The sequence below is a fragment of the Podarcis raffonei genome, chromosome 6, assembly GCF_027172205.1.
Source record: "Podarcis raffonei isolate rPodRaf1 chromosome 6, rPodRaf1.pri, whole genome shotgun sequence".
In the NCBI taxonomy this organism is placed as follows: Eukaryota; Metazoa; Chordata; class Lepidosauria; order Squamata; family Lacertidae; genus Podarcis; species Podarcis raffonei.
The window spans coordinates 53,903,903-53,924,787 of NC_070607.1; the positions used below are offsets into that span (position 1 = coordinate 53,903,903).

The 20,885-nt window shown below is 41.1% G+C and overlaps 1 protein-coding gene across 1 annotated transcript; it reads right to left on the minus strand.

The window, feature by feature from the left end:
- Window positions 1-1,546: 1,546 nt before the first annotated feature.
- Window positions 1,547-19,133, minus strand: KCTD20 (potassium channel tetramerization domain containing 20). The gene is made up of 8 exons (XM_053392970.1): window positions 19,104-19,133; window positions 12,383-12,585; window positions 11,081-11,351; window positions 9,733-9,835; window positions 8,665-8,785; window positions 8,065-8,262; window positions 6,864-6,974; window positions 1,547-5,428 (listed from the first exon to the last, which is right to left on the minus strand). The coding sequence occupies exons 2-8, from the start codon at window positions 12,570-12,572 to the stop codon at window positions 5,136-5,138; spliced, it is 1,287 nt and encodes a 428-aa protein (XP_053248945.1). The 5' UTR covers window positions 12,573-12,585; window positions 19,104-19,133; the 3' UTR covers window positions 1,547-5,135.
- Window positions 19,134-20,885: the final 1,752 nt, after the last annotated feature.

Below are 20,885 nucleotides of genomic sequence, written 5' to 3' on the forward strand. Positions count from 1 at the left end.
AAACCCGTATTTAAATCCTGGTTAAACAGGAATCCCAATAAGCCTTAATGACCATTGTAAGTGTCAATGCTTAATGCCAATGCTTAACCACAATTAATGTGGCAGGGAGTGCACAATCCACAGGTGGCTGCCAATCTCATGTTCCTAGCTCTTGTCACCCTGCAGCAGCCCATAGTAAATTCTAGAGAAACTGTTGCCTTTCCGGGGTGGCACATTTCTTCTTCGAAAGCAGTTTTAGATCTAGAAGCCAAACAATTACACAGCTTACTCATAATGCAAGTTGGTATCATTTTTCTGTTTCCTGTTCTACTGAGGTATTTAGTAGCGCTGATGTCTCTCTGGCACAACAAAAAGCTGCAAAATACTACATTTTTGGCGTGTCTGGGTACAGGAGAAAATTCCTGGCTGAGACTTAAGATGAGCAATGCTGCCAGTTGTGTGTGATTATTAGCAGAGTATTGCACTTAGGTACTGCTTAACCAATGTGCCTGGGTTCCGCCTTATGGCCGATTAAAATTGATTTTGTATCTGCATACAGCTGTAACTACTTGCAGTGTAAAATTTCATATACTTTGTACATGATTCTGGGGTTTTGTGTGAAGACCAATTTTTATGGAAGTGTCTTTGCATTCTGAGCTGTTTAAAATACTTCCTCAATAAATGTAGTTTTGCTAATGTTTTGTGAAGTTATTTGAATTGAAAAGCTTATTGTTTGCAGCAGATGACACTGAGGTAATCAAAGGGGGTGCCTGGATGTATTTGCTCAGTGTGTTGATTAGGTGCAATAAGAGTGAATAATGAGCAATAGACATGTTCACATATTCCAGTCGCTGAATTCCCCCCCCCCAAACCGACATCTTCATTGAAAGTTGAAAAAGTACATAATTATATGTGCACTAAACATGGTGAGACGTACATAAGAGAAAAATGAAAAGAGAAACAGCACCTGTATAAAAGGGAAAATAAAGGGGGGAGGGGGGAAACCCAATTCCAGTTGCTGAGTTTTGGAAATAGCATAACTTAGGCAAGGGAGGCAGAATAGAAAGGGATACAGAGCACTGGACAATTACTGGGAGGGATAGGATGGGGAACTGTAGATGAGGCCTGTCTCTCAAAAGAAAGTGTCTTAAAAACCCTTTTCGTTATGCTTGAGAGCACTTAAGAGCATCCTCCTTCTCAGGCATGCGTTTTGCAAACTTTTGTTCTAACATGAAATATCTTCAGGGTTGCTTCACGTGTGTTAAAGAGTTAGTGGAAGCACCAGGTGTTTCCTGTTACACGGGATGTGGCTATAGACGTTCTTTATACCATGTGTACACACAGGTGGGGGCTGGGGCCAGTGTGGCTCCCTCCGGAGAGTACAGGTAGGGCCACACTGTTCTTTTTAGCATCAAGGTAATGCAAAGAAAATGATTTTCCAGACCATATTCAAGATGACTAGAAAAACAACCACCAAAGAGATGACACAGGATTAGAAACATAACACAGCAGATAAAAGGCAACTCTTTGAAAACTAAGATTCAGGACGTAAACAACTACCAGAAAAGTATATATTTTTTTTTTATTTAAAAGTATGATAATGTAAACACTGAATATTGAACAAAATAAAAAAGGAGAAACTTGTTTTTGTGCCTTTTTAATTACAGATAACGGAAGAAGAAGTAAATCACCCCAGAATAGAAATATCCCATTAGTCCAATATTCCTAGTTGGACAATGCTATATAATACTTTATTTTTTTATTTTGCATCAGATATAAATACATTGTTTCTTTGGGAAAGCAACCTATTATTTGTGAAAAACTTTTAGTGGCTTATATTGGCTCTCTGAATGTTTAGTTATAATTTGGAGTAAGTGTAATCTTTCAAGTCATGTTTGACTTTGTTTCCAATGGGCATTCTTCAAGTTCATTGGGGTTGCCTCACTTTTGAATTTCTTTGTTTTTGGAATCCTAAGAGTTACCTCTCATTTTCTGTGGCAGTTGTCTTTGTTTTTGCCTATACTAGTGTGTCTGCTGCAGCAAATGTAAAATGTGAAGAGCAGCTATATGTTCCGTGAACATGCAGCAGACATGATCATGTTGTTATAGCCATAGTGGGCTCAGCATGCTTCCCTGAATGTCTAGAAACGTGTATCTGACTTTCAGCACTTTCTTTTGGAAACACCAATGTAGCTGCAGCAAACATGGCTACTGTATGAAATTGTAATCTTCTAAGCAGCTACTCTGAAAATTCCTAGGTTAGAGATTTTATCAAAAATTCTCACCACCCTCACAGGTAAGTAGTTTCTGCAAAGGACAAGCACATCAAACCAGCTGTAAAAGTGGTTCAATTTTCTATCAACATTCAGTGCATTCGTGGGAATGGCTCTTACACACATGTGAGAATGGCAAACTTGGCTTACCCAAATTTTTGAATTTAATACTGGAAGTATTCTCCAATAATTTTCATGCTGGAGTTTATTTCAATGTTGACACCTGTCTATAAATCACCCTATATTTTTCTAATTAAATATTTCTAAAAAGACCACCTTGCCTTGTGGACAGCACAAGTAGGGCAGCTTTTGAAAAACGTTGCTGTAGGCACTTTCGTGAGAGGTTGAATAGCTGTTTAAATAAAATAACTGGATCAGAAATGATAAAAGCTTCCTTGATACAGTTCTAAGGCTGCAAAACTATGCACACTTTCCAGAAAGCCCCTTTGAACATAATGGGGCTTACTTTTGAGTAAGCATGTATAAGATTGTGCTACAAGTCTGCTTTAACATCTTCAACAGTGTAACAATAGCACAGTCCATTAATCTTGCTTGGAAATAAAACCAAAAAGTTTTAATTGAAAATTAAAAAGACCACTTGTTACATAAATTAGTGACCTTGGGCGATTCTCCCTTCACTGGAAGTATTAACTCGATTTATTCTGACTCTGGAAAGCTATCTCCGCTATCTGGCAATATCTATTCACTTAATTCCTCTAAGCAGATCCCAAGTAGATGGCAATCAGCTACACATTTGTTCTTTTGAGGCTCTTAAGATAGAGATATTTGGTGCATTGATTTTTTTTTAAGTATATAATTGCAGGTGCTGATAGTTGCAAAGTCCTCTACATGTTAATTCAGACCAGCATTATACACAACCTGTTCTAAAAATCACACTTAAGTTGCTGAAAATTCAGGACTTCAGGTGTGTATTTGCTTTCTTCTGCAGTAAGATTCTTCATTTGAATGTGTCAAAAGTTTTTTTTCTACCTTGCAGAGGATGGGCTAAGCTTTTGAAGCACTTTAATGTAGTGGGCAGGTATAACTACAGTGCATAACTCATATTAACAGCCAATACCCATTCAAACTACCAGCATGTTTCCCTGAGCTTAACCCATCAAAATCTCCCTGTACACCAGGGATCAGCAAACTTTTTCAGCAGGGGGCTGGTCCACTGTCCCTCAGACCTTGTGGGGGGCCAAACTATATTTTTTTTGGGGGGATGAACAAATTCCTATACCCCACAAATAACCCAGAGATGCATTTTAAATAAAAGGACACATTCTACACATGTAAAAACACACTGATTCCCTTGCCGAATTTAGAAGGTGATTGGGCTGGATCCGGCCCCTAGGCCTTAGTTTGCCTACCCATGCTGTACACTGAAAGCTAACATACTGGTGAGAAGTGCTAGCTTTCTTCATGTTAGGAACTTTTAATCTTAGGACATATTTTATTATAAAATCTTTAATCCCACCAAACTTTTAAAAAACATTGCAAGGTTGGTAATGATCTGAATATCCTAGCACCGAAGAGCAGCATCCCCTCCCATCCACAATCCTAAATCACAATTTCTATTGCAGCCATTAAAGCTAAACATCATCCAAAATCAAGACAGGCATTTCTGCTACACGCACTGTGAAGTCGTATTGCCCCTGCAGCACTAATACCATGTGCTGTTGTTGAACATTTGAAGAGGTTCAATATTATATTTCACGCAGGTGGCAGCAAGATGAGAATCCTGGAACAGAACCAAGGAAGTAACACAAAATAGAGAAGATTGGCAGAGCTATGCTGAGAAAACATCGTAATGTTTATGCAATACATCTGTACTGCGCCAAGCACTCTGCACTTGGCTTTGTTGCTGAATCCAGTAGGATTCAGCACTCACTGTAACCTTAAAAGATATTCCTACTAATTTATGACCGTCATAATAGAGAGCAAGCCACAGATACAACATGTAGAGAGAGACGCTTCTTCATTTGTATGGCTGAATATAAAGAACTTTAACCCTTTTTCAGAAGACTTGCAGCACAATCCAATGCAAGTTTAGTTGAAAGAAAAGTCCTACGCTTTTCAATAGGATTTACTCCTAGGTAAACTTGCCTAAAATCACAACTTTTATGGGATTCACTAATGCCATAACTTGTGTCCGGTTCTGTTAGGTTTTTTTCTTTTTTAAAGTATCGGGATGGCAGAGCAACTGTGCCTTGAGTTGAAAACGTAGCATTTTGTAGTGCAGACTGGTATTTGGTTTCTTGAAAACTGATGACTCAGAGTGAATTTGTTTGGTATGCCTCTGAAATCAGAGTTTTCAATCTCTTCCCAGCAGGTCCTGGAGATTAAGAAGCAATTTAAGGAGTTGGTGGAACAGCTACTGAAAAGGAAACTTAAAAAGCAACAACACTGGACTGCATAGGCTATCTGTTGTGTAGCTGCACCCAACTGACGGGAAACATAGTTTTTTTATTCTTACTGGTAATTGTCCCATGACGGTGAAGTCATTATTGCTATAGAGCTTGGCCTATTTGTAACTAAGCGATGGCTGCTAAGCATTAACACAGAACTGTATGTATATTTACACCGTATTTCAATTCAATGAGAACATTTTATTTCTGTTCTTTGACAGGGTGAGATGTAAACTTAATTCCCAGAGTCCACGTTCTCATTGGAGAATACTTGGGAGGCCTCAGCAAATGATGTAATAACACTAGTCCTTTCTACTTATGTAGACTGTATTTAGAGAATAAAGCAATTATGGTAATGCAATAGCTTTTAAGAGATCCAGTTGTATGAAAACTAGCAGCAGGCCGATCTGGATATTCAGTCCTGAGCCAGTCAATCAACCAAATCCATTTGAGAAAACACTGCACTTTAGCTACATTATTCCGGAAGCTCATTAGGATCCATTTGAGAAAATGGTGCATTCAGTCTGTCAAGTTCATCCACCTGGGGCGGGTGGTGCAGCATAACTTCCTGGTCTTCCGCCACATCTTCCCCCACCGCCACGAGGTTTGTTAGAGATTTGCTTCTAACGCACTGGAAGTCAACATGGCGACTCTTTCCCTCTTCCTTTTCCCACGACATCTGGATGAATGGGCGTTGCACATAATTATAGATAACTTCCGAGCGCCCTCCAGGCCTCCTCTTCACTTTCTCTTTACAGGTGGGGTAACCTGAAACAAATATTTTGGCACTGTTAACCATCTCGGCCCAGGCCCAGGCCCAGTGAGCAGCCCAAAGGAAGAGTATCCCCAGGGTTCAAACTAGGACTGTGCTGATTAAACTGTTTAGGCTGTATACACAACACTGTTTAAAGTGGATTCAAGGCGCCTCATGGGCACATGTTTTCTGTGCCACCCACATGGAATTGTCCTCATCCAAATGGCAGCCTGTGCTCCCTGTCTCTCCAACATTTAAATTTTGATTATCCTGGTCTGTGGACAATGCAGTAAACAAGGAGCATGGGGTAGGAATACAATATAAAACTGACTGTAGTTTTATATACTGCAGATGAACTGAAGCACATTGTGTCAGTGTTCTTGTTGTGTGTGTGGCAATGTTTTGCTGGGTGTCATCTATCAACACACCCCCTGGTGCAACACATAAAGTAAGGGTAAAGGGACCCCTGACCATTAGGTCCAGTCGTGGCCGACTCTGGGGTTGTGGCGCTCATCTCGCTTTATCGGCCGAGGGAGCCGGCGTACAGCTTCCGGGTCATGTGGCCAGCATGACTAAGCCGCTTCTGGAGAACCAGAGCAGCGCACGGAAACGCCGTTTACCTTCCCACCGGAGCGGTATCTATTTATCTACTTGCACTTTGACGTGCTTTCGAACTGCTAGGTTGGCAGGAGCAGGGACCGAGCAACGGGAGCTTACCCCGTTGTGGGGATTCGAACCGCCGACCTTGTGACCAGCAAGCCCTAGGCTCTGTGGTTTAACCCACAGCTCCACTCGCATCCCGTGGGTGCAACACATACACACACTTAAAAAAAAAAGTAACCTGCCTTGTGCAAGTGCGGTATACCTAAAAACGTGTATCTCAGAAATACAATAAAAATTGGCAGTGCACACAGATGAACAAATACTGTGTGCGCTATTTGTGCAGTATGGACTTCAGGTTTCCGGAACTCAAGGAGGGTGAAGAAGTACTAACTGTGAAGAGGGGACAACAAAACATTGTACATCTGCCTCCTAGAGTGGATGGAAAACACTGAGGCAGAGTTCAATTGAAAGCACTCATGTGGGTGAACAAACCCCCAAAGCACACATGGAAAAACAGGATCTGAACAACCCACGTGTGCATTAACACTGGTGTGTACACAGCCTTCAGCCCAGGGGTGACTGCCAAATCGCATCTCCAAATGAAACACAGCTAACCCCAGGGCTCTTGCCAGCAGCATCAGATACAGGCAACGTTTAGGGCTCCCTCTGCAAAAAAAGGTTAGTCATTAAATTGGTGACCCAAAATCGAAGGGTTGCAGAGCAGCAAAGTTAGTACATGGGTGACTGAGCTATCTGTTAGTAGACCCAGTAAATGCAGAGTTGCTACAGGAAACTTCTGGCTTCTTCTGAAAAGCTTTTGCTATTCGGGAAAACACTGTTACTTGCCTTCAATGCCAATTCGGATGTTTTTCAGGCCACGTTCTTTCAAAACCGTTTTTGCTACATCCCGATTCTCAATGTACTTGAAGAATCTGTAGAGCTTAGAACTATACAGAACTACAACAAAGAAAATAGTATTTTAAAAATCTGACAACTGTAGCAGTGGCTAATTTGACAGGTTAGCAGTTTTTTTTTAAAATGAGTAGAGCACTGGGAGGATGGTTAAAACCTTTGACACTAGCAATTTCACACGTCCTGGGACGTTCACTGGTTCTAAAATCTGTTTTTTGCCATTTTTTAATTAATATTTTGTGTAAAACCACTTAGAGGTTGATTTAATTTTTAAGGGTATAAGAATCTTGTTAATTAAATAAATATCGCAATAATACATAATAATAATTAATAAATAATCATCTGTGATATTGAGCACCATTTGCTAGAAAGGCAGGATACACATTTCTCAAATAATATTGGGTTGCATCCTGACTTCACCTTCCACACATGGAACATATCCTTCTGCCCATGGAGGGAAGATGACAGGTCTGCCTCCCACACCAAGCGGATGTTTGGAAGGCACAAGGGGAACTGGTAAGTTGCCTCTCCCAACTCAATCCAATTTAAGACATAATAATAAATATTCTGCAAACCATTAATAATAGCAATGCAAACATTTGCTTCAGAAAGAACTGCTCCCCCCCCCATGGGAAATTTGCTGTTAAGAGGGAGGGTGTGATGAATTAAGATGCTTGGATCCTGAGCAACATATGAACAAAAATTACAGATTTACTACATGTATAGATTATGGGGTTGGTAGGCATTCAGCCTACAATCTTACATCTAGCCATAGTTCTTAAACGCCGTGATCAATTGGACTTTTATGTGTATAACCAGACACTGAAATGCAAGGATTTTTGGGAATGAGCCTCTGCGCAAGGCAAAAAAGAAATTCCTATCCATTTCTTATTCATTTAACAATTTTATATTATCCTTATAACACTTTTAAAAAGTTAGACAATAAGTATACCATTCGGAATTTTTTTGGTTGGTATAAATCACCCCCATTGTAACTGTATTTTCTTTCTTTTTCAGCCTTAGTTAAGACGACACACACCATGTATACCATGTGGTGGCATAAGTTGGTTTTTAAAATAACTTTCTAGAAATTGTATTATTTATATATATAAAAAATTAAATGCAGATCCCTTACTTTGTGAGTATTCTTCTCCCATTGGAGGTGGGTAGTCTTCATCCCAGTCCACTATGTCTTCATCTGTTAGCACCACAATGTGACACTCGCGTTCTCCCTTCTTGGCATTGCCCACCATTATAGGCAGAATCAGCTCCTCCAGATAGCAGTCAAACTGCTTGTGAGCCCCATCGTTGGACAGCTCATGCAGTAATGCACCTAACAGGAAATAAGTCACATGTGAGCCCTTTGCATCCAGCTGGAAGGACGTTAAGAGGAGCGCTGCTGCATCAGGCAAATGGTCCATTGAGCCCAGGATCCTGTTCTCAGAGTGGCCAACCAGGGGCCTCTTCTGGAAAACCCGCAAGCACAAGATCACTCTCCCCGCCTGCGGTTTCTAGCAACTGGTATTCGGAATCATTAATGCCTCCGACTGCAGAGGCATAACATAGCCATCATGGCGAGTAGCCATTGATACCTTCTTTCAAAGCCGCCTGAGAGAAAGTCAGAGACCCAACTCCCTACGTCTCAAATGCCACCCTGACTAGCAGGGTCTGGAGCGGAATGGCCCCGACATGCGCAGCATTTGCCCGCCGCTCCTTCGAGTTTGGCCACACTTACTTAAGTCTTGACATTTGATTGTGTTGAAATCAAAGTTGATGCAAAGGTAGTCACACGTGTCTCTGAGATCCGGAATAGAAATCCCATCGGGACAGTTAATGATTCCAGTTTTGTAATAATCCTGAAAGGAAAGTGCAGCTGTGTTTATTATTGCTCTTGTTTATTTCACTTGTACCCTGTTCTTCCTTCCAAAAGTATGGAGGGATGCACCCAGGGCACCAGGCAGCCTCCCACCTGGTTATTGACTAGGGAGTTCGACTCGTAGAACAGTAGAGTTGGAAGGGATCGTGAGGGTCATCTCTGCAATGCAGAAATCTTTTTGCCCAACATAGGACTCAAACCCACAGCCCTGAGAGCCTCATGCTCTACCAACTGAGCTATCTCATGACTCCGATCTAACATAGATGAATGCGTCTTTTAAATCACTGTGTTTGTTTTTTAAAGCTCAACATTATGAATTAGCTCCATATTCTACCATGACACCAGAGCTGGCATAGTTGCCCCATATTCCATCAGAGTATCCACTGATCAGAGTCCCCTGGATTCGCTCCTTCCCTTCACCATTGCAACCTGCTTATTCACCTGCCTGTCACTCTGGCCTTCAAGGGGATCATCAAGCAAACAAAAGAGGTGGAGAGGAGGAGGAGGAGGTGGTGCAGGAGCCACTGCCTCTTTGCTCATTGGCTGCCTGGCAAGCCAGCAGGTGGGAGCAATGACAATGAGGTGGCAGAGGAGCAGCAACAGCTGCCCATAATGGCCATGAGGCGGTAGACTCACTGAGGGAGGGGGCCACCACTGGAGCCAGCACTGTGTACATATACCATGAATGAAAAACATTACTAGTTATATGGGACAACGCAGAAAGTGTCATTCCCAACAATACACAATATAAGTGATAGGCGCTGTCTTAGAAGTAAGAAATAGGAAGGAAACGAGAAAGAAACAGATCTATAAATAAAGCAGAAGATACATGAGAAGCTCAAAGTTCCTTTGAATGTGAAGGCAGGAATAGGAACTTTACAAACTGGAGGAAGAACCCTACTTCTGCAACTTTGGGGGCTTCCTCACCAGCACAGTCCGGAACACCGTGGAGCTAATTCCATCTGCAATCTCATATTCACCCTTCTCGTTCGGCCGAGTGAAGTTATATTCTCGTCCTGGTCCAAACATTCTGAAATGATAATCCATACATGGGTTTAAGATGGCTGTCTCCAAATGCCAGCTGGTGTGTTGAAGTAAACAGAGCACATTGAAACTATCTAAATAAAGAACTATGTCAATCATGGCAAGTGCTTCTTTGAGAATGCAGTAATTATTAAGCCCTTTATTAAGGAGATGGCTGGCATTTTACACTGATGAGAAAATGGCATGCAGTTCTCAAAAGTTCAGATGTCATAATCTGAGAATGAACTGTGTGCCCACATAATTCCATCTTGCTCCTGCCTCCATGCATCCAACTTTGACACTTATATCCTTAATTCCTAAACCAGGAAATGAGGGTTTACGTGCTGCCTTCAAACCTGGATACAATCAGGATCCGACCACTGGACATGAATTAAAATAATCTAAAAATGTGCTGAGACTGGCTATGTCTCTTCATTCACAAAAAAAGCAGCCACGGGGAGGCTGCGGGTGAGTGGGAAGGAATCCAGATCAGGATGTTGTTACGGGGGTGGGGGTGAGAAAGCTAATGTCACACACCAGCGTCTTGCTGAAAATTGCCCCCATAAGCTGCTATTTGCTCTATTAAAAATAAAACTCTGTTGGGACAGGCACCAGTAACTGGGGGCAGAGGAGAATTAGAAAAGGGTTACACCACTATTCCTCTCTTTGTGGCTGCTTTTTGTAAATAAAATGAAAATGTATAAAAGCCTCTTGTGGTTTGATCATAAGACAAGGATAGGGAATCTGTGGTCTTCCAGATATTGCTGGACTACAACTCCCATGGTCCTTTAGCATTTGTCAGGCTGGCTGGGACAGACAGAAGTTGTAGTTCAACAACTTCTGGAGAGCTAAAGGTTCCTTATCCTTGCCATAAGATTGCTCATATCTAGACCAGTGAATGGCATTCACCACATAATATTTGGGATGTCTCATAAGGTCAATGTACCATGAACATCTCCAGCGGAACCTTCATTCTGGTCCCTCATGCTAAACCCGTTTACTTGGGAGTTATCTGGTTTCACTGGAATGCATTAACAAGTTAAATGCAAATAATCTCATGAAGTGGAACACCTTCAAATTCCAATGGGAATGATGAGGACAGAATTCTAAAACTAGGTGGCCTTCCAAAATTACAATGCATCCTCCTAACCCTATTCAGACTGCAAAGGACACCCTATCAGCAGCAGTAGTGATACACTTTGTTTCCATTTAAGTAGTCTGCAAGGTTTAAAGAGGTAATGAAGACACTTACCTTCCTAACATAGTATCAGGATGAGCTGTGAAAATCTGGGGATTTACGACAAATCTAGTGCCATCAACGACAAGAGTCACTTTCTCTGGTGCTTGGACTTGCGTACTGTTGTTCAAGCTGCTACAACCACTCCCAAATTGCTCTTGGCTAGTAGTGTAATATTCGAGGTTTCTTTTACTCCCCACTTGGAAGAAAATGCCTTTGGTGTCTTCAAGAGCGTTAGAACACTGAGGACTTACTGCGTGGGAAGCGTATCTGAACTCTGCATGATCTAAACACAGCAGATGAAAGCCGCAATTGAGTTAAATGCATTAGACAGATTACCAAAAAAAGCGATCTATAACAAAAGTTTAATAACCAAATAGGTGACAATACAATGCTAAGAGAATATGCACCACTGACTTAGTAGATTACTAAAACACCCTGACACATCTGTAAACAGCAGTCTATGACACACAAATCAGCCATGTAAGCACAATCTGATCATACACATACAGGTATTGGTATGTTCAAGTTAGAACACTCACATTCATTTTAGCAACCATGCTCTTCTTGATGATATTTTAATCTATTCTTCCTTCCACCTGTTTTCTGTTTTTTTTTTATAAATTTTTATTGATTTTCCAACATTTCTGTCCCATTCCCCCTTAGTCAGCATCCATGGCCAGTAAGCGCAGTCTTTATAGGACTTGAACTTACTGTTTTATTTTTTTTATGTGTAGGGTGGAAAAGTCCCCCCTCAGCTTCTGCAAACCTTAATGTTCCCCAAACCTTGGCGTTCCTCTAAGCCTGCTGATACCTTCCCCTTGGGCATGGGTGGTGCTGTTTTGGCTACACATGCAACAGACATTCACAGCCCAGTTCTTTTTAAAATTTCAAACACCATCTATGTAGGAAGGAGGAGGCTGATCATGGTGAGGGAAGGGGTTAGGGTTAGCTTAAAAATAAAAATTCTCTCCATCCCATGCAGTGATCCCTATGAAAATTCCATTTCCTCCCCGTAATATTTGGCATAGGAGGGAGGCAGTTTCCTCCTCTACAAAATAACAGCTTGGTGGTGGTGATTTTAATTAGGGCTGTGGCATGGGAGGAAAGAGCTTCACCCTTTCATGTGTCATGGTCCCGATCCTAATTTGGCCTCCTCTCCAAAGCTGCTATTTAAAACAAATAAACAATAACAGCAACAATATAATGATGCAATGCTCAAAAGATTCATTTAGTATCATGTGTAGTTGATCTGAAAAGGAGCAACAGGGAAGTGCTGTGCGTTGCACATTCTACAGCAAACACTATTGACTTTACCATGATTTCTGCATAGTGGAGACATGGTAATGGTTTGCCCACACTGTTTCTGGCTGCTTTCTCCTAGGTCATGGATTGTAGAAGTCATGTTTTCGGTCAGCTGACAAGATTCTTGATTGCTTGATCGTTCCATTCCAGTGGCACGATTAATACTCATTTGAGGCATCCGTAATTCAAAGTGACTGCCCATCTGGAGAAAAGTCCTGTAAGGAAGAAATGGTAATGAGAGTTACATCTGGAAGAAAGCTCTTTACCTGATGTGGCCTAGGAGGAGTGGCCCACACCTATGTCCCATCAGCCCCAGCCAGCAGGGCCAATATTCAGGAATGATGGGAGTTGCAGTTCAATAACATCTTAAGAGAACCAGATTGCCCATCCCTGCTATAAAGTTTACAGAGCTTGCAATCCCTAGCACACATGTGGGAGTAAGCCCCACTAAATTCAGTAGGACTTAGTTTTCAGTATATATTTGTAGAATAGGGCTGGTTTGTTAAGGGCAGCTAGGAATTCTATGCGGGGATAAACTAAAGTGCCCAGACCTCTGAGAGAAAGATTGCGCTTCGAATGTGCTTTGAAGTTATAATGTGTACAGAAAAACCAACAACAGTGTTCCTCTGTCCAGTTTTAATATAGGAAACAGCTGTTACCACATTGCTTGGTGCTGGGGGGGGGGGATATCCTAAGGCTTGCTGTGTTAACTGCCAACATGGACCACAATATTACATGAGCAATATTTAACACCACTCTGGAAGTCTAATGAAATGCCCAATGGCTTTTCCTATTCTGCATCTAGCGGTCTAATGTTAGCAAGACTTAATCACACTGTTGACATATTATCCAGTTTCTGTATACATAACCTTAAAACTGTGCCCTAGAAACATAATTTGCACCAAGAGGCAGAGGGGGACTTGAGGTCACCCTCTGAATGCCACTGTGTTTTTTCCTCCTTTAAACACAGTGTTACTCACTACGTGGCATATAAAAAGTGTGTGGGCTGCAATGGTTTTTCTTCTAGAGATCCGCCTCCTTATCCCTGCATCTCTCACTCCTACAGTCACCCCCTTATCCTTATTTGACATCTGCAGCATCACAGCCAGGGCAGGCTGAAACCAGCAGCAAGAGGAGCTATTTTCGGTCAATGAGCACCAAGCCTTCAGTAGTCAGTGGTGTGTGTGTGTGTAAGGAGGACTCAGCTGAGCATAAGAAATTGTGCCTTTGGAGATGGGGATTGTGAGTGAGGGAAATAGATCAGTGGAGAATGGGTCATTCATTGTAAGCACACAGTTATGCAAAACAGCATGTTTGCATTAAACAAGACATCCTTTGACTTCTTGTTTTCACAGGAAGGTTTGTAGTAACTGACGCTGTGCGCACCCCCCCATTTACTTGGCATCCAGTGAGCTCTGGGAAGCAAGAGTACGTATGTCACAATCCCTTATCTACTTTCTTGTTTCTTGAGAAACACTGCAATTCCCCTCAAACCAGCTTTGATCCAAATTGAGAGAAAGAAGAATATAGCTGTCATTGGCAGTATTCCCCAAAGCCTTTCCTCCCATATTTCTCAACAGGGCAAAATAACACAAACATATGTTGTTCAATTCAAAAAGATTACCGTATTTTTCACTCTATAAGACGCACCAGACCACAAGACGCACCTAGTTTTTGGAGGAGGAAAACAAGAAAAAAAATATTCAGAATCTCAGTAGCCAGAACAGCAAGAGGGATTGCTGCGCAGTGAAAGCAGAAATCTCTCTTGCTGTTCTGGCTTCTGGGATAGCTGTGCAGCCTGCATTCGCTTCATAAGATGCACACACATTTCCCCTTACTTTTTAGGAGAGAAAAAGTGAGTCTTATAGAGCAAAAAATACGGCAATTGTCAATGAAGAAACTACAAATTATTAGATCCTTTAGAAACGATGACAACAACAATGCTAATTATGTATATATTTCATTTTTTTATCTCACTTTTCCTCCAGGGAACACAGGGCAGCAATAGATGCCCTCCCCTGTGAGGCCAGTTAGACAAGAGGCTGCAGACACATCACTGGCTTAAAATGGACCTAAGTTGTTCTTTTTCTCAGTTCAGAATGAAGCTGGCTTAGGGGGAAACACATCAAAAGACAGTATTTCCTAAGAAATGACAGGATAGATACAGAATAGATATGGAATGACAGGATAGATACAGAACAGATATGGGTTGAGCCTAACACCATGTTGACATTGCTTCCCAAATCAGCAATGGGAGCACACTGGATGCAAAGTAAACAGGAGTGTGTACACAACCTGAGAGAGCATGATATGTCCAAGGTCATGTACAGTGTGGGTGAATGGCGAGATCTGAACCTTGATCCAGGATTCTGCACTGACATGTGCAGGAATTTCTGATCAAGACCCAAGATTCCTTCCCATCACAGCATCACAGTCCCTTGTACCCTATTCCTCCAAAAACACAGGAAACAGCAGCTGCATTGGGAAGGAGAATTCTGCAGCTTGAGCAGACCTGCACACTGCTCTTGATCCTTGCTATTCTAAGCCGAGATAGCCGATCTTTGCTATCTAATATTCCTTTTGCACTTACATCTCAAAGTGTTTCTAGTCATCTCCTGTCGTTTCTTTTCCCCTTTCATGATTACCTTGCACGCCTTAACCCCACCTTTCTATGTCCAGGCTTATTATTATTAAAAACATTTAACTTTTGCCCCCCTTCTTAATTTACATAGTTTATCCTTCACAGAGCTATAATCCCCAGCCTCTTTAACAAACTACGGTCCCCAGGATCCTCTGTGTGCTGGATGCGATTTAAATGTATCATGTGGATCAGTCTATCTGCCATCCATTTCCTCTCTTCCCTTCTCTTTCTGTACTCTTCTCTCGCCTCCATCTTCATTCTCTATCCAGTTCTGGCTGCTAAGCATGAGAGAGCCAGTGTAGCATAGTGGCTTGAGTGTCGGACAGGAACCTGGAAAACCAGGGTTCAAATCCCCCCTCGACCATGAAGTTCACTGGGTGACCTTGGGCCAGTCACTGCCTCTCATCCTAACCTACCTCGGAGGGTTGTTGTGGGGACTGAAAATGAGGAAGGGGAGAAACTTGTACATCACTTTGAGCTCCTTGGAGAAGGTGGTGGGATATACATGCAATAAAATCATGAGTATGCGCTTGCGACTGCGCATGTGGGGAATAGCCACTGTTCCAACCAAATAATAATAATAATAATAATAATAATAATAATAATAATAATAATAATTTATTATTTGTACCCCGCCCATCTGGCTGGGTTTCCCCAGCCACTCTGGGCGGCTTCCAACAAAGATGAAAGATACACTAAAATGTCACATCTTAAAAACTTCCCTGAACAGGGCTGCCTTCAGATGTCCTCTGAATGTCAGGTAGTTGTTTATCGCTTTGACATCTGATGGGAGGGCATTCCACAGGGCGGGCGCCACTACCGAGAAAGCCCTCTGCCTGGTTCCCTGTAACTTGGCCTCTCGCAGTGAAGGAACCGCCAGAAGGCCCTCGGAGCTGGACCTCAGTGTCCAGGCAGAACGATGGGGGAGGAGACGCTCCTTCAGATATACTGGACTGAGGCCGTTTAGGGCTTTAAAGGTCAGCACCAACACTTTGAATTGTGCTCGGAAACCAAAAGGCTACGGTGTCAGAAGAGAAGCTTTGTGCAGATAGCGGACTCTTCTTTTATATCTGTACATGCTCGATTGATTTAGTATGTGTTTGTAGTCTAAGTGGGCTTGGATCTGATTCCAGAGATTGTGTGAACAGTCCCACCATCTTTCACTCACTGCAGCTTCCTATCCCACCCCCACCCCCCGGCAATTATTTCAAATGCAATTATTTCAAAAGATAATATGAAAGGTTATCCGGCCCTAAAAATGCCATAATAAACCTAGAAATAAACTTCAGTACTGAAAATGTCACCAATTCAGTTATTGTGCAGTGCAAAGCTCATAAACAGCTCAATGCAGAGCGACCCAGCCAGATAGGCAGGGTATAAATAATAAAATTATTATTACAGTTACAGAAAGGTAGCCGTGTTGGTCTGCCATAGTCAAAACAAAAAAAAATTTTGTTTTAAAATTATTATTATTATTATTATTAAGATAACAATCAACACAAATTTTAGATGAAACTATGTGGTTATACTACCCACTCCAGCAGCTAAAATCCTAACAAAACCAGGCAAATCCACCCTAGAACCAGCAGAAGCCAAGAGAAGAACTAGACACAACTGACTGAAATTACTCCATTTGTTTATTTGATGCATACACTCTCTTTTCTCCACGGAGTTCAGGACAGAAAATACATGGTCATGTTTTCAGTGTGACTCATGCCCTGTTTTCCCATATTTTTCCTTGCAACAATCTTGAGAAGGTCGTTTACACCAAAAGCTAGGCCCAAGGTCACCCAGAACTTCATGGTGGAATTGGAGATTTGAACCTCGGTTTCCTGTGACCTAGTTCAACACCTCAATCACTTTCCACAATAAAACCTAAATTTCCATAAGTATAGCTAATGTGGGGCAGGGGTAAAATAGGAAGATGTTCTGTTGTTAAAAAGACATTCTAGATTACGCTAGAAAGAAAATAAAGTTCAAGCACATCTTCATCTCTGGGCCATCTTGCCATCTGAGGTAAAACTGGTGACTGTGCAAGCAGTTGCTCCCAGGCTCCAGAATTCCTCTCTGAGGAAACTGTTTGGCTTTCTGGCTGCTTCCAGATGACATGTTTATTGTGCTTTATTTGCACAAATTTTGTGGCGAGGTTAGACTGCACCAGCTATTTATTGAGTGTTTGTTCCATTTGTTTCTGGGGAAGTTATACGACCACTGCAAAAAGCAATCATTATCACACACTTTGCCACTGCATTTCCAAACGACTTTCCTTATCACAAAAAAGTCTCGATTTTGGGGAAGTGGTTTGCTGCACAGTAACAAGCCAAATATTCCAACCTGAATTTGTTGTTGTGTGATTGAATCCCACCTGAAAAAAGCACCCCATATGTCATGAAAACCCTACTGTTTCAGAAGTCATTTGGGGAAACGGTATACTGACAATGCACTGATATTGCAAATTGTTACGTCTGTACAAGTGATTTTTTATTTTAAAGTATTTTATTTATTTTTATGATGTTTTAGGACAGTGTGGCGTTTAAGTGATCAGTTTGTGATTTATTTTTTATTTGGTTGCGTGTGTCTATGCACATGCATTTTATTAGCTGACTTATGTTCAAGCGACAGAAAAGCAGAAAAGGGAAGTTCCCCTGGCACCTTTAGGCACTGGGCAAAAACGTTCCTTTTTAAGCAGGTCTTTGGTGGATTTGATTGACACCCTATGCCCTTTTTTAAAAAAATGGGGGGTATTGGGTTGTTGTTTTTATTTTGATTATATATTTTGTGGTTTCATATTTTGATTTTGGTCTGAAACCTCCGGGTGTAGGGCGGTATATAAATTCAATAAATACAGTAACAAAAATAAATAAATAAGCAGGATATAAATATTTTAAAATAAATTAACAGTGGGAGAGAGCTTTCCTAGGAGCAGCATCATGTCAATTATGACATCCATTGTTACATCTAATAAATTTGCTCAATGTTGGGGGAAATAGCTTCTTTTCCTTCAAGGAAGGAGTGGTTATGAAAACTGTTGGGAACTGCAAACAGGTGTGGTGGAGAGACAGGTGTCCTTATGGTGTCCTTTTATGGTATATTGGAATCAACATGATGCAATGGCAGGAATCCCTGGGATTCCTCGTACGTACCTCAAAAACACGTTTAAAAATAAAATAGAATTAAAATAGAAATGTAATTGAATTTAATAGAAATAAAATAGAAATGTAATTGAAATTAGTAAGATTTTAGAACACAGAAATAAAGAAAATCATCCAACCATCAATTCTAGCATGCGGTGGGCCACCTAAATTATATAATTTGGTATTTGAACAATCGGTATTAGTAACTGTATTATAAATTGGTATTGTTATAATGAGGCTATTACTGGAATGTAATTGAAAAGTAATAAAAAATATTATATATTGAAACATAGAAATAAATAATTAAAGGTGCAGCACACAAAACAAGTGGAACAGCTATCCTATTTTTTTTTTTTATGGGACAGGATAAACAATGTTCGGATTTCTACCTACAGGGACTGCAAAAAAACAACAACACCACACTGTAAGCTGTTTATGGATTGTAGAAGACCTATTAACAGATTACCATAACGTTTTAACAAAGGATTGTGAGAAACTGTACACAATGCTTGCTGCCGGTTTTACGCTGCTCTCTGGCAGCTATCCAGAGGCCTGCACTAAACATGGAGCAGGGACTTCGTTCCAGCACAAAATAAAAGAGGATGTTTTCTATATGCCAAAGCAAACAATTTTGCCTTTACCTTTTATAACTCCACATAGACTGAACTTTTCCAGCTCTTAAAAATGCCAGTTTTCGGACTTCATCACAATTCTTATTTTCACACATCTTAATTATATAATCTGCATTTAAGACACCAGAAACCTCACACATTTGCCATTTGCGTGTTTTTGCTTTCCATTTTTTTTTAAAAAAATGTTCTAGGTTTTGGCTATAATCACAAAAGCTCTGAACAATTGAAACACTGATCTAAACAATATCAAATTCTATTACCGGAATCAGGTTCCCATAGGGACAGATACATTTTGAGAGCAAGCAAATTAAATATCGTCTACTTACCTAGATGTCAGAAAACGGTCCCAGCTGGTCAAAATCTTGAAATCTTCATTTAATAAAGAACGTGGACAAAACCAAGCAGAATAGCTGACAGTTAAAATTGTTTGTGCTCTTGCAATCGAATTCTCCACCCCCTATCTAAGCCCAGATGGTGAGTCATGTACATACTTCAAATTAAGAGTCCCTGCCCAGCACATACAGAAAACAAGAGATGGCATGCCTATAGCCAGAGCCTGGAGTTTGCTCAGATACAAGGAAATAAATAATATGGACATTCCCGGAACGTCTTAAAAACATTAATCAGAGCAAGTCAGTTTTGCTCTCTACCCGAGAACCTATTCGTTGCTGTATTAACCCCTTCTTGACTCAACATTGTTAAGGTTTAAATATCTTAATTAACCAAGAGAAAAATATTATTATTAAATAAATAAATAAATTCATATGCCACCCTCTCTACCTGTAGACCTCACGGCAGTTCACAGCATAAAATTACAATATAGAAAATACAAAATGCACAATAGAAATAAAAACAGAAAGAAACCAATAACCCACAACACATTTAAAAGGGCAGTGGATGTCAATCAGCCAAAGGCCTGATTAAAGAGGAATGTTTTTGCCTGGCACCTAAAGGTGCCCAGAGAGCTTCCCTGGGAAGAGCATTCCACAAACAGGGAGTCACTGCAGAAAAGGCTCGTTCTCATGTTGCCACCCTCTCGTGGAGGAGGCACATGAAGAAGGGCCTCAGAGGGTGGTCTCATGGTCCAGGTAGCTTCATATGGAGAGAGGCGGTCCTTGAGGTATTGCATCCAAACGGAATCAACAACTCACATTCTCAAAAGGGAAGAATCACAGGAATATTCAACACACACATGTAAAGATGTATATAGACCATTATATGTCACGAGCCCTTTCACATTCTGTTCTGATTTGGAGAGAAACCTCTAGACATGCCTGAAAATGGCCACAGCTGCAAACCCACCCGCACAATCAGATCCACCCCTTTAATTTTCAGATAAATGAACTAGGAATAATGATCACTCTCGTGATTTAGACGCAATTGCAAATGCAGCTTGGACCATACACGCCACAGTACACATTGAAAAAGTGGGCAAAAAATGATGCTGTTGTTCACCAACTTGAGGGTCATTTCCCATAATAATTACATATCTTGAAACACTTTCCATGCAGGAGACCACAAGAATCCCAATCTACTTATCTAATCATATGGGACAAATTCCCATGCCTCTTTCACTGGGCTGGTTCAGACATAACACAAAATTTAGCACTGCATAAATAAGCCTAGGTAAGTCTTAGGGCTCAAATGCACCCCCTTCTCTTCTGGTGTCTTCCCTCTCCTGCTCTGCCTATGAGGAGATGAAAAGCTTTCACTTGCATTTTAGAAGAACCGTAACTTGACATGTCATCTAAACCTAGACAAACAGTAGTTAATTACAACCATTGTCGGTAGAACAAGCAGTTTCCAACCATTGTTCATGAAGTCAGTTTCATAAGCTAATATAGTACGTTAATCTTTTTGTTTTAGGGTTTGGATGATATGCTATATTCCAGTTAATCTACACTGTGGGTTGAAGCTGGCACTCACCTGCCCATAGGTACTTTGGAGAAGCTGGCAAATGACAACTAAGCCAATGTGTGTACAGGAGGAAGAGATAAACCATCAGTAAGGGCTTCCTACTACACATTTGCGTGGGGAAACAGATATGTGCATTCATTATTTCTAATGAAACATGTGTGAAATTTGTGCCATGGGGAAATTTGTGTTAC

What these genes read in the sequence shown, in the direction of transcription:
- KCTD20 (XM_053392970.1), bottom strand. Translation starts at nt 12,572, where the DNA reads ATGGGCAGTCACTTTGAATTACGGATGCCTCAAATGAGTATTAATCGT. An exon ending in TCCACTATGCAGAAATCATG is followed by an intron (nt 11,352 to 12,382) that starts GTAAAGTCAATA and finishes TGCTGTGTTTAG; the next exon opens with ATCATGCAGAGTTCAGATAC. An exon ending in CATCCGAATTGGCATTGAAG is followed by an intron (nt 5,429 to 6,863) that starts GCAAGTAACAGT and finishes TATTTGTTTCAG; the next exon opens with GTTACCCCACCTGTAAAGAG.